At 40.7% G+C, this 17577-nt stretch overlaps 1 protein-coding gene across 1 annotated transcript in view; it reads right to left on the bottom strand.

Moving 5' to 3' along the window:
• LOC143032903 (spermatogenesis-associated protein 20) overlaps positions 1–12361 on the bottom strand; it is a gene marked incomplete at its 5' end in the record, with an annotated part of 46223 nt that extends 33862 nt beyond the window's left edge. Inside the window, 2 exon segments of the mRNA XM_076198140.1 lie at positions 5091–5162; positions 12226–12361. Of these exon segments, the coding sequence (XP_076054255.1) occupies positions 5091–5162; positions 12226–12361 (208 nt within the window).
• Positions 12362–17577: the final 5216 nt, after the last annotated feature.

Consider the following 17577-nt stretch of genomic DNA (forward strand, 5'->3'; position numbering starts at 1 on the left):
AGATCCTGTGCAACAAATCTGATCTGCTGTTACTCAAGATTAATAGACATAATACAAGAAAGAGATGGATGGGCAGACTGCTTTTCTGGACCTGCAAAAGGCATTCGATAAGGTACCTCATAGGAAACTAATAAATAAGATAGAGTCAAAAGGTGGCATCAGAGGAAAATTATTGGAATGGATGAAAGACTTCCTGATTGGGAGGAAAATGAGAGTTGTAATTAGAGAAAAATTCTCCAACTAGGAAGAAGTAAAAAGCGGTGTCCCGCAAGGATCAGTACTGGCCCTGATCATGTTCGCTGTATACATTAATGACATGAATGAAGGCGTGGAGTGCTATATAATTTTTTTTGCAGATGATGCAAAATTACTTAAGAAGGTAAAAACGGAAGAGGACTGCAACTCATTGCAACAAGATCTGGACACAATATGGAATTGGACTCAAAAGTGTGAAGTAAAATTCAATATTAAGAAATGCAGTATAATGGAATTTGGAAAGAGTAGAAACAGAATATCAAAAGATTACAGAATTGGGAAAAAAAAAAAAAAAACTATGAAAAAGATCTTGGAGTGATGATTGGAAAGGACATGAAACCAGATAAGCATATAAATAAGATGTTCGGAGAAACCTACAACTTATTGAGAGCAATCAAAGTGGCATTTACTTATATGGACAAAGAAATTATAAGGAAAATACTAACTACACTAATAAGACCAAAACTTGAGTACGCAGCATCACTGGACACCCAGTACCAAAAAGAATATTAAGAAACTAGAAAGATTACAAAGAGCGACAACCAAACTAGCACCGACACTCGCTGAACTAACATATGAGCAAAGACTATCCAAATTGAACCTACCAACTCTGGAACAAAGAGAAAGAGAAGATTTGCTATCTACAGAATAATGAAAGGAATGGAAGTTTTAGACAGGAATGACCTATTAGTGTGGGAAAACGGTAAAACAAGAGGACACGGAAAAAAATCGAAAAAGGATAGTTATAGAAAAAACTTGAAAAGGAACAGTTTCCCACACAGAACGATAAATACATGGAACAAATTAGACAACAAAACAGTATGTGCTAACACTATACAAGATTTTAAGATAAAACTTGATGCGGAGAGATACAAAGACGGGTCACCACGAGCATAGCTCCCCTCCCGTATATTACAACTAGGTAAATACAATTTCAGGTTCTGTTGTAAATATTAAATCCAGTCTTGATGGCTCTTACTACCTCCCTTGTAAGGGGGAAAAAGCCATGATATATATGTATATTCCATGGTCATGTCCAGTGTTATGAAGGTGTACATTTTTCATGTTTTGTGTGGTCCCATTGTTGCTTGCTTTTGTTCAATGGCGCTTCGAACGAGTTTCAAATCATAGTGGGTGCTTCTGCATGGTACATTAATGCATTGATATTCATGATTAGATTGGGTTGATCATGGTTTGATTGTATGTAATATTGTTTGGTGTTAAAGGTTGGTGTGGATGTATACACTGTTATTTTGTTTGGATCATGTCAATAAATTGTTGTTGTTTGTTAACCTCTTCACTCCGGGCCAAAATCTCGCGGGCAGCATTAGCTGCCAGATGTGCGATGTTGTGTCATAATACTTGCATTATAAAAAATAAAGTAACCCCTGTAATGCTCGTTCTCTTTCACCCATGAATTTTGATAACCATAGAAAATATGATGAAGCCAGTTTACAGAGTATGGGGGTCACGCAGGTACTACAATAAATATAATCAAGACGCCGATATGGCAGCCTCGCGTACCCACTTGCTCCTCATGACGCCTACGTAGGCATCACCATATGGAAGGGGTTAAGGGGGGGGGGGGACCCAGGAGTGTTGGCTGGAGAGTTGAAGGAGATGGACACATCAGTGTTGTTTTGGTAAGGCCAGAATACCCCTTTGAAATTAGTTTTGAACTATTGAATTCACCATAGGAAATATATACAGTCGAACCTTGAAAGCCCGGACCCTCGTATGACCGGTCAAAATGAACAAAGGGCGGACTTTTCAAGCAAAGTTCCCTACTTGCCCAGTAGGTGGCAGCGACGGACGTACACGTGTACTCAAACCCGGCCCAGTCAAGCCGCCACCAGGGCTGCCGTTTCGTAGAATTTTGTACCAAAACGTAGTAAAATAGCGGCATGTGGCAACTGCACAAGGACATAAGGAAATTTTTTCTACATATCAGCGGGCTGTTAAAAACATTCAAAAACTCAAACTTTTGTTTAAAAATCATAGAACTAGTTATCAAATAATAAATGGTACATCAAAATACGACTTTCATTGGTAATTGTGTTACTTATAAAATATCATACCCCAAAAGATACGTTTTTACCGTGTAGAAAAAATTCTACGCTAGTTTCAGCTTTCTTTTACCGATAATAATATAAAAAAATAATTTTTATATCTTTCTGAATATGTTAGGGCATGGGGGCCTTATATACATTCAAGAATAAAAAAACTAGAGCCAACATTTTGTCAAAGTTTGACAAGTATATCTTGCTATGAAAGTCTGCACACGCCCGAAAAAATGTATGCCCCGGTATGGCAACACTCCCATTCTACACAGCAGTGTAGAAAACGCGGCAACCCTGGCCGCCACCACTGTCCCATGTGCATACCTTCCAATATTTACAGTGTACGTAATAAAAAATACAGTACAGTACACTATATACAGTACATTTACATGCCTGTATTACAGTTATTACAGAATTATTAGTATTATTATTACAGTATTATTATTATTACAGTGTTAGAGTATTATTCTTATGTGTTTCTATGCCATATATATTACCTATACGTATACTGCTATGAAAATCTACGGGTGTTAGGGCGATATTTTCGATGACCGGACTTTTGGCAGGACCGGACCACCCTTACCCCCAATTAGACCGGGCTTTCGAGGTTCGACTGTACATTTGTTTTAAGAATTGTTCCAGTGCCATTACAAATTATTTATTTAAATCTTTGAGAGTTCAATGGTATAATATAATAGAAAACATTGCATTTTTTCATTTCCCAATAGTATCTTATGGATTATTTTGAAAGGTTATAAATGTATGCGATGAATCATAACACCAGTAATACATTACCCCATGGATCCTCTCCACCCTTCACTGTCATTTCCTCCCAACAAATTTCTTTGCAGTTAAAATCCCCCATAATTACCAGGTTACCTCCGCCCTTTAGTATCTCATTTAATGTCATATCTTCTAACATTTTCGAATGCTCGTTCTCTTTTCAAGCGTTTATTTTTGGGGGCACATACATCGCCACAAACTTTCTACATTTCATGTCCCTGTCTTTGACTTTTATCATGATCATTTCTACATTGTTCTTACCCTCAGTAATTTTTGTCAAATTTAAGTTTTTCTTGTCCAAGAACATGATTCCTCCTCCCTGTTTATAGTTTCTGTTTTTAATCCAATAATTGTATAGCCGGTGTCCAACATTGTTGGGTGGTATTGGACCCCTTAATTTTGTCTCCACAATTCCCATTATGTTTAGTTTTTCATCTAACAGGTAATCATTTAGTTCATTCAGTCCTGAAATTAATCCGTCAGTCTTAGTATATGCCACTTTTAATTTTTTTCGGTTTTTGTTTCGCCCATTCTGATGTACCATTTTCTCAGCCTCATGTCGATTACCCTCCAATAGAATTCCTTGCTTTCGGTCTCCGTTCTCTTTGCATTTTTTCCTTAGTTTCATCTTTTAGTGTCTTCCCTTTTTCTAATTCCTCAACACAAATCACTCTTTTTATCCATATCTTGTTGTAGTGTTCGCTCCTTGCCAACTTGCTTGCTTTTTCTAATATGTCTTCTACTACTATTTGTGATCTTAGTTTTATCTTTAGGGGATAATTTCTTTCCTTAGAATAATGTCCCATTCTATACACTTCATCTATATCTTTCTCTACTTCCTGATCACCTTTTATTTCTTTTAAAATTGATATTGCTGTTACTTTTTCTGCCTTTCCTCTCATGTACCTCACCAGACCATGTTTTTCCCTTAATCCATATACCACAATACATTTTTTCCTATCCACTGCATCTCTAACCCATTTTGCCTTTTCTTTAATTCCTTGAATGATTGAATCTTTTGCATTTTCCTGCATCTGTTGTTGGACTATTTCTTTAAAGGCAATTTCTTAATTTTTTCAATTTTTCTTCCATTTCTTAACCTTTTGCATACTTTCCTCAGCTAAGTTTTCTTCAATTCTTTCAGTCATTTCCTGTATTTTGTTATTTATCTATCTTTTTAAGTTTTCACTACTGGTAGTGTCATTAATTTTCATCTTTTCATTTTCACGCTTAACCTCTATTATATTTTTCATTACCTTGAGTTTTGTTTTTAGTTCCGAGTTTGTTCTTTTTAGATTGGATATTTCAATGTTAGCTTGGGCTAAACATTCCATTAATTCTACAATTTCTTTCCTTAGTTCCATGAATTCGTTCTCCCACCATTTTCTGTTATTACTCATTTCCCTTTCCATGTCTAAGATTCGATTCAAATTTCTTCTCTCGTACTTACCAAAGCCTGAAAATGATTCATTGTATATACAATGTCTAGCTAGCATTTTGATTGGTCTGTTTACATAGTACCTTGGCATGGCTCCCCTATATATCTCTGCTATAGAGTCAACGTTCAATTCAAAATTACCATTATTTTCCTGCATTTTTTCTTAAGTCAAACTAGCACTGCAGATTTATTATGGACAACCACAATTGCTTCCCCTCCCATTCAATACAAACCAGGCCTCCTCCTTTTGTTGTGCAATTAAGAAGTTTCGTCTTCTATGGAGGACAAAGATGGAAAAGAGATCTATGCGAATAATGTAATACTTTTAATACCTGGCACCTTTAGGAAGATTAAGCAAGCATGTTGTGCTGTATCAGCCCCTTAGTAATGCACCCTCACATGTAGGTAATAATATTGGTGGGTTAAAAAAGCAAAAGTATCAGGAAGATGATTCTATTGTTCATCTTACAGAACCACCACAATTGTGCACCCAACATTGGTCCTACAGTATACATATATACAGTGTATCACACAAACAATCTGAGTGGGCTTACCTGTGCTACATGGTCATGGATTCCTCCTTTGTTCATCATAGCAAGTGTATGTAATGCCATATCAGAGCCAGCCTGGAAATGAAATAATCATAGATCACATACATATATATATATCAAATATTCAGAACTACTGCTCAACCAGTGACAGTGCTCTTCTCCATATATCTTTCCATTCCCAAGTATATCCACTTCCTCCACTTTTACTAGTTTCCTTTTTTTTTCTTATGGTTCTACACTCTTCCATTTTTTATAACCACTTTTCTATCTTCCTTTCCTTCCTTCAGCTTTTGCATCAAACATTCTTTTGGATTAATTTGTCATTCTGTGTTCTCTTCACATGCATATGCTACCTCTGCAGTTCCTTGCTGATCTTCTCCTAGCACCTATGTTGAAATGGTGCCTAAAACAGATACCAAGCTGCTCATGTACCTACTGAGGTTCAAAACAAAGGGCGATTACTGCTCCAAGTTGAAACCACATAGGTGGTCAAAAACCAGAATGCAACTCCCAAACGAGTACCTCTGTGGGAGAGTGATCCAAGTGCCACAGGCCGCCAAACCCCAATTTAGTGCTAAACCAGCCAACCTTGACTTCCTGCACTGCTTGGTGGGAATTGGATTGATCTCCCTTGACCATGGTAACTCAGAGGGAGACGAATCCAACTCCCAGGAAGTTTATATAGGCTGGCTGAGCATGAAATCAGGGTCTGGTGGGCTAAGGATATTGGATCACTCTCCTATGGAGCTGCTCAAATATGTGTAATGACTGAAGTCAATCAAATGACTGCCTACATTCTGAAATCATAAGCAGAGATATCACTGACTATGGCCAAGTTCTAAGCGGTTCAATCAACCTGTTGGCCCTTGTCACTCTTGCAGGAGGTTCCACAGCCCTCCTGGTAATCAGCAATGACCTCATGATGTGGCCTACATGTCACTTATGGAGGATATTGCTACTGTCTAGATAGGGTATGAGTGGGGCAGTGTACGATATTGAGACACCTTAACCCTTTAATTAGTCACCAGATTTCAGTTCTCCTTTTGTGAAAAAGTAGAGGAATAACTGTTAAAGCTGATAGAAAAAGATCTTGGGCATCATCTGGAGACTGTGGGGGCTGCAAATCCTAATGGAGGGAGACATCAGTCAAGGCCTTTATTGCAGTCAATCAGTCCATTGCCCCTGGTCTCTCTTGCAGAAGACCAGTGTCCTGCAGTTAAATGGCAAGAGCCTCCTGATGAGACCATAAGTCACTCAGGGAAGATATATTGTGTTGTTGTCTAGGGATTGTTAGTGCAGGGGACTGTAGTATAGTGTTCTACATCCTCTGTGTGGTGGTTGCATCTGGGCTTGGGTATTTTAGATGGATGTTTGAGAACTTGGCCTTATGTGTACGAGTTCTTATTTATCTATTTATTCTACTGTTCTTTGCACACCTTTGTTGGAGAAAAGAGTGGCATCTGTGTTTAGTTTTAATTTCCATAGCTGTGATTATTTTTCTATTTCCTGAAGATTAATACTGCCTTTGAGTAAGTACTTGTCGACATTACATTTCTGTTTTGGCAATATTATTATTCCTTGGGTGAGAGTAGAGTTAATTTTTTAGCTCAATAATTTCCACAGTTAACCACATTTGTTACTTGTCTGCCTATTGACATACCCCAAGTCTCTCTTCCAAGGGACCCACAGCTCCCAGGTAACTTAGGGGGGGGGCAGTGATGAGATGTACAAGGGGAGAGAGTGACAGTAGGCTGGAAGTGAGCATTAAGGGTGAGAAACTGGAGGAAGTGGATAGTTTCAGATACTTGAGTGCGAATGTGACAGGAAAGGGAGGAGTGGGGGTGGAGGTAGAATGTAGATTGAGAGAAGCGAGTAAATGCCTTGGTGGATTAAAAAGTGTAACCAGAAATCGACATCTGGGAATGGATGCTAAGAGGAGGTTATATGAAGGAGTGATTGTGCCAACAGCAATGTACGGGGCAAAAACATGGAACATGAGAGAGGAAGAGAGAAGGAGTTTGAATGTGTTTGAGATGAAATGTTTGAGAAGTATGATAGGGGTTACTAGGCTAGATAGAGTGAGAAATGAGGAGGTGAGGAGGAGTACAGGGGTGGAAAAGGAGCTGGGAGATAGGGTTGATGAAAGAGTATTAGGATGGTTTGGACACATGGAAAGAATGAGTGAGGAAAGATTAGTAAAAGAAGTGTGGAAGGCGGAGGTGGAAGGAGTGAATATGAGGGGATGTCCTAAGATGAGATGGATGGATGGGGTGAAGGGGGCTTTACAAAAGAGAGGAATGTCTGTGGAGGAAGGACGGGAGAGGACAGAAGATAGGGGTGAATGGAGAAGGGTTGTGTATAGATGAGGCTGTGATGCATGAGGGGGAGTGGGTGGGGGATGGGGGGTGAGGAAGTATGTATGAGAAAAAATTTGACACAGCCCGAAGGGATTTCTACCCGTCTTCTCCTTTCCTGCATGAAGGGACGGAGAGGGGGGGGGGGGTCGCCGAATTTATGAAGCGGCCTTGCTGCATATGTGCTGTGTCTTGCGACACTGCTTCTGACCCAGGGCAGTGGACAGGATGCAGGGATGACCCATCATCCAGGAGGTGCCAAGATAGGAGGGAGGGAGGAGGGTGGAGGAGAGTGGAATATATGGGAAATGAAATGGGTGGGAGTATTTTCTATGCCTTTTTCTTTTTGGCTACCCCCCATATAAGGGGGAAAAAGCCTTTGGTATATGTATGTGTATATATATATATATATATATATATATTGCAAATTATGAGTTGATATTTCACACATTTAATTTTAGGTTGTTTTTCTCTTGCAGTTGTCAGAATTATCATACTGGCTGTGCGGGTTAGGGCGTTGTTACTTGCGGCAAAGGTCGAGGTTAGGGTGGTTTGAGTCCTGCCACTGGCGAAGTTGAACCAAGGGCATGGTTCATTAAATTCCACGCTACAAAGCCCTCTGTGAGGGGCACTGTCCTAGCCTCCCGATAGGGGGGAGTGTGTGACGTTAAACCCTATCATCATCATGTTATGTCATGATGCATTGTGTCATTTGTATGGCCCTAAATTTGCTTCAAAATAATTTTTCTTTATATATGTGCATTGTACAGTGCTTGGGTAATAATGCTTTGATTTTTTTTTTTCAGTCCCTACAGCAACAAGAAAAAGAAGTAGAAAAAATATCCACACAGAAACAGACTCACATACTGATAACACTGGGTAACAGCCAAAAAATCGTCAGGGGTTTCTCAGCTGATTTAGACTAATTTTGGTGTTCTGAGTCCGAATATCACATTGGTTTTGCTCAATCAGGTCAACTTTTTGAGATACAGCCATAGGCCTACCTGACGAGCTATACATATGATAATTTGAAGGGTTTTGAGTTCAATCCTATTTTTCTTGAAGAATATAGCGAATTATTCATATATAAATGGTTGCTTCTGGTGTGTTTCTGTTTGAAATTGACTAATTGACTTATTTCTTTCTTTTCAGGGTATTGATATGGCTTCGGCGCGACGGTCATGCAGGAATAATCCTGACATTTTCTGCTACATTTGCGGAGAATACACGCTGTCAATGCACAGGAAGAGCATCACAAGCTTTGTGAAGCGCGCATACCAGGCTTACTTTCAAGTCAATGCTGGGTGACCAAGATAAGTCCTGGGCACTGCACACGGTGTGCATGACATGCGTGGAATACCTCCGGCGGTGGACGAAGGGCACGAAAACTTCACTGAAGTTTGGGATTCCGATGGTTTGGAGGGAGCCGTCTGACCATGAATCGGATTGTTACTTCTTCGCCATCAATTCGTTAACATCAATTCGTTAACAAAAGTGGATAGTGAAAAAGATCTCGGCGTAATTATCAGTAACGACCTCAAATCATCCAAGCAGTGTATTTCAGCCTCTGAGAAAGCAAATAAGATTCTGGGATTGATTGCGCGATCGTTTGATTTCAAAAGTCCATCACTCATTAACAAGCTATATAAATCGTTAGTTCGTCCACATTTGGAATATGCTGTTTCCGTATGGTCACCGAATCTCATTAAAGACATTGACAGACTGGAAAAAGTACAACGGCGAGCCACAAAACTGATTCCAAATATCAAAAATAAATCATACGAAAATCGACTTAAGCACATGAATCTGTTTTCCCTAAAAAAGCGTAGACTCAGAGGTGACTTGATACAGGTCTTTAAGATTTTAAAGGGAATTGACAACATCAAAAGTGACCAAATTTTCACATTGAATGAGAATCAGACAAGAAACAATGGTCTCAAACTGTCCGGAAATAGATTCAATTTGGAAGTAGGTAGAAACAACTTTGCCAACCGTGTAGTTAATGAATGGAATAAACTTCCTGCACAGGTAGTGCAATGTAGTTCAGTTCGAAGCTTTAAGAATCATTTAGATAAATACCTAAGTAAGATGCTGTAATGATTATAATTTATGTTATATTATTTGTTTTTGTTTTGTTATAATTTGTCTGTCTGATTTTCATTTATTATTAGTTATATGTCAATTTATTATCATTTACTATTTACCTGTTTGTTTGTTATTCAACTATACCAATGCATTTATTTATGTATTTTAATTGTTATTTACATTGTTACAGTTTTAATTTATTATTATGATTTTTTTTTTTTTTTTTTTTTTTTGCATCCGACCTAGATATGGATCAAAAGGTCTCCTGTCGGCATGCTTTGCCTTTGTAATCCTTTGTAATACTACTGGCATCAACCGGAAGAATCGGAGCAGCCTCCAGTACCCCGACCTTCCATCTGCCCGCCGTCCAGTTGCTCACTGCGAAGAACTTCCTGTACCAGCGTGCAGAGAGCTTCCTGACAGCGACGACGAGGCCACCACTGCATATGAGGGAGGAGATACAGAAGAAGAGTATGAAACACAAGATGGTCCGCAGCCCTTTTCACAATGTGAGCTTAAATGATCTGGTTCGGGATCTCAGCTTGTCGAAGACTTCCGCCGAGCTGTTGGCCTCCAGACTCAAAGAGAAAAATCTACTCGACGAGGACGCGCGTATCACGTTCTTTCGTAGAAGGCATCAGGACTACATGGGCTACTTCTGCCAGGAGGAAGACCTCGTGTACTGCCGAGATGTCGCCGGTCTTCTTGTTAAACTCGGCACTCCTCAATATGATCCGAGAGATTGGCGACTCTTCATAGACAGTAGCAAGCGCTCTTTGAAGAGTGTGCTCATCCACAACGGGAACGAGTTCGCCTCAATTCCTCTTGCGCACTCCACAACTCTCAAAGAGAAATATGAAGCAGTCAAGTACGTGCTCGACAAAATCCAATATGAGCAGCACCAATGGCTCATCTGCGTCGACCTTAACCCCTTCCATACGGTGCCGCACACGTAGGCGTCATGAGGAGCAAGTGGATTCGCGACGCTGCCATATCGGCGTCTTGATTATATTTATTGTAGTCGCCCCTGTGTTTTTACATTCTCCCAAATGCGCCCTGAATCCCATTCTCTGTGGTTTTCAAAATTCGCGGGTGAAAGAGAGAACGATCGATATAAGCCGTGACTATATTTTATGATGCGATTATTATTACGACACGTCATACGGCTGGCATTGGCTGCTGCCCACGAGATTTAAGTCCCGTACCGAAGTGGTTAAGATGGTGAACGTTCTACTTGGTCAGCAGTCCGGGTACACAAAGTACCCATGCTTTATATGTAAGTGGGACAGTCGAGACAGAGCCCAGCACTATGTGAAGAAAGAGTGGCCGGCGCGAGAGCAGTTAGTACCTGGGGCGAGCAACATCATAAACGAACCTCTTGTTGACCGGGAAAAGATTTTGTTCCCACCGCTTCACATCAAGCTTGGGTTAATGAAACAGTTCACGCGCGCTCTGGACAAGGATGGGAGGTGCTTCAACTACCTGTGGCGAGCCTTCCCTGGAGTGACCATTGAGAAGCTGAAGGCCGGCATTTTCGATGGCCCACAGATACGGCAGCTCATCAAGGACACAGAGTTCGAAAACTCCATGAACACGCTAGAGTGCGCCGCCTGGAGGTCGTTTGTGCAGGTGGTGAACAACTTCCTGGGGAACAAGAAGGCAGCAAACCACGCCACACTCATCAACAGCATGATAAAGAACTTCCAAAACCTCGGGTGTTTGATGAGTATAAAGATGCATTTCCTGTTCTCACACATGGAGAAGTTTCCTGAGAACCTTGGTGCGGTCAGCGACAAGCAGGGAGAAAGGTTCCATCAGCACATGCGTCAAATGGAGGCGAGGTACCAGGGGAGGTGGGACGCAGTCATGCTCGCGGACTACTGCTGGTCGCTGAAGAGAGACAACCCAGCAGCTGCTCACACACGGAATTCGAGGAAACGGCGATTTACGCCGTGAACTCCGAACTTTTGTGTCACGTAACGCTCATGTACATGTATTAAGCTTATCAAATGTAATCGAGTATATAAAAAATGAATGAATTTGGATACGTTGACTTTTATTTCCCCAGGAAAACGGAAAAACCGAATTTTTATGATCCGCAGAAATTGGGTTTTTGGACGAAAAATCGTTTTTTTCTTAAATGTCTGTAGCGAACAATCCTGACCTGATTGAGAAAAACCAAGGGCATTTTCGGACTCAGAGCATCACAATTAGTCTAATTCCGCTGGAAAACCCTGGACGATTTAAAAAAAAAAAAAAAAATTGTTACCCAGTGTAATTAAACAAGACCTTCAAGAAAGACTACTAAACTCAATACTCCAACAACAACAATCCCAACAGAAAAAAGAAAGGATTAACACTGAATAGGCATAGCCACAGATTCAAACTACCCCAGATACAACCACCATACAGAACACCTCTGACTACGATGTCCATTACTAATTATAACTAGACTCGTGGACCTACTTGGAGGCTGTTGCTAGTTAAGTGAAGGCCACGTGTCTTCTGCATGAGAGACCTGGACCATTGGATGGATTGATATCTCACCACATACATATTCCCCAACCATCTGAAACTTTTTCTATCATAGGACATTCCTCCTATATTCTGTCCACTCCTGGTGTCCTTCCTATTTTCAGTACATTAACGGCCTTTCTAAATTATTTTGGTATGTTGATATAAAATATAATGAAACTTACCTTGGCATCATCCAAATCTGGATTGAGAAAATGGTATGTGAAAAGAAAATTCAAGTTTGATGGTTGCGGGAACTTTGGAGATTCACTAAATCCACCATACTGAGGTTCGTATGATCTGGACAGCTGGGAGAAACACCTGGGGAGTGAGAATACAAAATAACTTATGCCATATATATATATATATATATATATATATATATATATATATATATATATATATATATATATATATATATATATATATATATATATATATATATATATATATAAAATGTGGAGAATATTATGACTTCCGACAGATTTCCGATATCTTTTAATACAAAATGTTGACGGTGTAAGATAATCTAGGTGACCGTCCCACCAAGAACATACTGCATCATTGTGTGACTTGTAAGAGGGTTGAGGGTAGGAAATGAAATTTGAATACCCGAGTCCACCTCCATTGCCTGTTGAGCAGGTGGGAAAAAAAAAAAAAAAAAAAAAAAAAAAGGATGGTATATGACGTTGAATTTTCCATGACCACCCCACTTATTGGGACCAATGACAGATGGTCCTGCAAGATGGACAGTGGAGTTGCCCATTTTCAAAACTGGTAAACCCTCTTATTGACGAGTTAAACACCATTTGAGGACGGAGCCTTTATTTGTACAACGTTTCGCTTATTACAGCTTTTTCAAGTACAAGTTGAGATACATATGCTTGAGATTAAATAAGGGGAAAGGAGGGAACGGGGAGAGAAAAGAAGAAGGGGGGGAAGGAAGAGGAGGAGGAGGAGGAGAAGGGGTGGGGATGGAACATTGGGAAGGGTTGAGAATGCTGGCCCAAACGTCCGTGGGCCAGCATTCTCAACCTTTCCCAGTGTTCCATCCCCCCCCCTTCTCCTCCTCTTCCTTCCCCCCCTTCTTTTCTCTCCCCGTTCCCTCCTTTCCCTTTATTTAATCTCAAGCATATGTATCTCAACTTGTACTTGAAAAAGCTGTAATAAGTGAAACGTTGTACAAATAAAGGCTCCGTCCTCATATGGTGTTTAACTCGTCAATCTTGTCAGCAACTGCCACTTTCATGAAAAAACCCTCTTATCTCATTCTGGAAGTCTCTGAGGGGTTGATACTGTCTCCAGTCTGGGCCCCAAGTTCTGTATCCTTGTATTTTGCATTTTATTCATGTTATGAGACTCATGACTGTCTTCTTACAATCAGAAAAGACATTCCAACTTCAGAAGACCCTCATTGCCTAAGCATCACCTGACCAAATGTTTTGCTAGGCACACAGCTGATGATATAGCGAGTGTTGAAGAATCTATAGAATTGGAAACTATCTACATAATGAAATCTATAAAACCTTTCATTGGGATTCAGGTATGTGTGTCTGCTATTCCACTATGCCATGGACTTATGGTCCTTGTGCAAATATGTAATAAAGAAGTGCTGTCCATTAGACTTTCACTGGCCCCCCTAACACACAGGAGGAGTGAATGGGAAAAGAGGGGAGGAGGGAGAGAGAGAAAGGGAAAGAGAAAGAGGATGAGAGAGAGAAATCAAACAAGAAAAGGATAGTCATGAAGTTTGTCTCAGGACCTGTTAACCCACTAACAGGTGCCAGGCAACTTTACAGAGCTGAAGGAGACACACTGACTTGGACAAGGTCTACATTCATTAGTATTTCATTCAGACTGAATCCTTTCCAGTGCTTAAAGCAAGAAAATCTTGTACAATATCTGAAATATTCATGGAGCTCAATTATTGCCTTAAATTTCCCTGATTTGACATTCTGGGTCCCATGACATCTTGTAACAATCCTCAGGCAACCCTCCCACAGATCTCTAGAAATACTGGAATACTGTCTGAATGTGGTACAATTTAAATTGCACCAACTAAGAGGAGAGGTGATGGACAGCAAAAAACTACAAGGAAAGGAGAGAGAAAGGAATAGGAGGAAGGAATGGAATGGATGGAAGATGAGGAGGATGAAAGGAGGAGAATGTGAAAGGGGGGGGAGATGATGAAAGGGGGAGGAGGATGGAAGGGGGAGCAGGATGAAAGGGGGAGACAGGAAGGAGGAAGGGGGAAGAGAAGGAAAAGGAGGAGGAGGAAGGAAGAGGAGGATGAAGAAAGAGGAAGGAAACATAAGAAGACAAGAAAAGAGGGCAAGGAAGAACGATTAGGAAGAGAGGAAATAATGAGGAGGAGGAGGAGGAGGAGGATGGATAAGGGGAGAGGAAGAGGGTGAAGGAAAGAGGAAGAGGGATAAGGGGAGAGGAAGAGAGATAAGAGGAGAGGAGGAGGGAGAGGGAAAGGAGAGGAGAGGGAGATGGGAGGAGGAGGAAAAGGGGGGAGACAGGAAGAGGGAGAGGGGAGGAAGGAAAGAGAAGTTACAGGGAATGGACATGGTGGAGATGTGGTGAATAGTCCCCCACACGTGTGTCTATGCAACACTTTGGCTTATAGTACCATCGCTGCAGAAATGGGATGGGCAAGGAATGTACATGTTGTGTAGAAACAGCTAGCCTTCAGCCTTATATTACTTTTGTGTAGGTAAGTTCATATTATGCCTGTACTACAAACATCTGTATCCTCATGAAAGCACAAACTTGGCCCTGCTGAGCCATGTTCCCATGAGGCTGGGTCCTTTGCTACTTTAGCATACACCGGCTGTGTATATAAGGAGCCAGGTTTTGGTCTCCATAGGCAGTTCTCTACAGTACTTGTAACTCAGAGGAGTGCGACCCAAGGCCTGTGGTTAACTTTGCAGTCAGGGCAGCCTCGGAGCCTGACTGCTGACCCAGCCTAGGTCGACTCTCGCACTAACCAGAATAAAACCAGAAAACACACTTGAGCTTCATTCACTCCCTCGTCACCATAGTCCAAGTAATGTTCCCGTAATGTTACAGAGGTAAAGGTAGTAGAGGAGAAGGAAGAAGACTATGGAGAGAGGAAAAGGTAGTGAAGGAGTAAGAGAAGGAAGAAGAGGAGGAAGAAGAGGGGGAAGAAGAGGGGGAAAAAGGAGGGAAATAAAGAGGGGCATTATGGGGAAGAAGAGAAAAGGGAGGAGTAGAAAGAGGGGAGGAGAAAAGAGGGGGAGGAGAAAGAGGGGGGAGGAGAAATAGGGGGGAGGGGAAAGAGGGGAGGAGAAAGAGGGAAGAGGGGGAAGATGAGAAAGAGGAGGAGAGGAGAAAGAGGAGAGAGGAGAAAGAGGAGAGAGGAGAAAGAGGAGAGAGGAGGAACAATAGAAGGATAGAGGAGGAAATGGACGAACAAGAGGAGGAAGTGGAGGAAAAGGCAAAGAAAGTGGAGGAACAAGAAAAGGACAAGACACAAAAGGTGAAAAGGAACCAAAGAAGAAAAGGCAAGAGGAGGAGGAGGAGGAGGAGGAGGAGGAGGAGGAGGAGGAGGAGGAGGAGGAGGAGGAGGAGGAGGGGGAGGAGGAGGAGGAGGAGGAGGAGGAGGAGGAGGAGGAGGAGGAGGAGGAGGAGGAGGAGGAGGAGGAGGAGGAGGAGGATTGTTATTGTTGTTGTTGCTGTTTATTAGGCCTTCTATCCCTGTGGACAATTTCATGTATGTTACTTTATATAATGTGCTGTATTGGTTCAAGTATCATTAGCCCCAGTCAAGGAGGTGACTTTGTACCATATGGTATTGTGTAATGCATATACTATTGGCCTTTTCCCCATTGTATGGGAGTGACCAGGTTGACACTTGTTTCATGTTGACCTGGCTGCTGCTAAGCTACTTGATTCACTCAGTGTTGGAGCTAACAGACATCTTAATTCAACTTTCATTTACTGGTATTTCTATTCAACAGTTTAGTACTCTCTTTTAAACATTGTATTCTTCAATTCACTCTTAAGTGACCACACAGGAAACTAATGAAAAGATAACTTGATGTGGAGTGCTCACAATTTCGATAGTACCACCGGTATGGCACCAGATGGATACTGTAGACACAAAAGACACAGTAAGTAGATCAAAAGGGGGGGTCCAGTGACCTGTAATTTCTATATACAAGTAATATCAACACAGCTAAAGACATGTCATTTCATAAAATTCATGCACATAGTTTTTGCTATTGAATCTTCACCTTATTTACTGCTCCAAAGTTCTTGTACACATCAGTCCTTGTATACAAAACAGTCAACATTATAATTCTAACAACATTCATAAATATATATACATATAGATAGATATATATATATATATATATATATATACATATACATATAGATATATATATATATATATATATATATATATACATATATATAAATAAAAGTTATGGTAATTAACAGATAGATCAAGCAATCATTACCTAATGATTCTTCATCCATTGCCAGTTTTTGCATACTTATGTGAGGTGGATGAATGCATTTCAATTGTGTATGACGTAGATAGAGGTTCTGGCTCTGACTGACTCCACTTACCTATCAAGGGGAAAGGGCCATAAGGGCATTTAGAATGAGAGTGAATGTGTATTTACCTAGTTGTTTTTACCTAGTTGTGTGTGTGCATGTTTACCTGATTGTAGTATACAGGAAAGTAGCAACACTCATTGAGTCCCATCTCCTACTCTCCAATTTTATCATGTGAGAGGTAAAAAGAAAAGTAAAGCATAAGATAAAAGAGGCAAAAATGAGATATGTGAAATGGGGTAATAGTATAACAGAAAATTTTGATAGTAATAAAAAGATGTTTTGGAAGGAAATTAAGATTGAGGTGAAGTAAGTGAGAAGTAATAAAGGTAAAAGGTGCAGAGGTGAAGGTGGATAAGGAGAGGAAAGGCAAGAGGAAGATGGGCAGAGTATTTTAGGGGTGTGCTAAATGTGAAGAAGAATAGGGAGGGAAAAGTAGTGACAGTGATGAATGAGAAAAATGGAGAAATAAGAAAAGATGAGGTGAAAGCAGTTATTAAAATGTTGAGAACAGGTAAGGCACCTAAGTTAGAAGGGTGTCATGCAGTGTGTCTAAAACAGGGAGGTGCAGTGATGGTGGACTGGCTGGTGAGGTTGTTTAATGTTTGTCTAAAAGAGGGTAGAGTGCCGGAGGACTGGAGGAGAGCCTATATAGTTCCACTTTATAAGGGAAAAGGGGAAAAGTGCGAGTGTAGCAGTTTCTGAGGGATCAGTTTGTTGAGTGTAGTTGAGAAAACTTATGGGAGGGTTTTGATTGAGAGGATTAGGCAAGGAACAGAGGGAGTAACTGGTGAGGAACAGTGGGATTAGGACTGGTAGGGGTTGCGTGAATCAGATTTTTATGGTAAGGGAGATATGTGAAAAAACTTTAGGATAAGGTAGTGATGTTTTTTAGTCCTTTATGGATTTGGAAAAGGCTTATGACAGGGTAGATAGGAAGGCATTGT

Source organism: Oratosquilla oratoria, chromosome 14 (genome assembly GCF_046742065.1).
Source record: "Oratosquilla oratoria isolate Oo_2021 chromosome 14, ASM4674206v1, whole genome shotgun sequence".
NCBI classification, from domain to species: Eukaryota; Metazoa; Arthropoda; class Malacostraca; order Stomatopoda; family Squillidae; genus Oratosquilla; species Oratosquilla oratoria.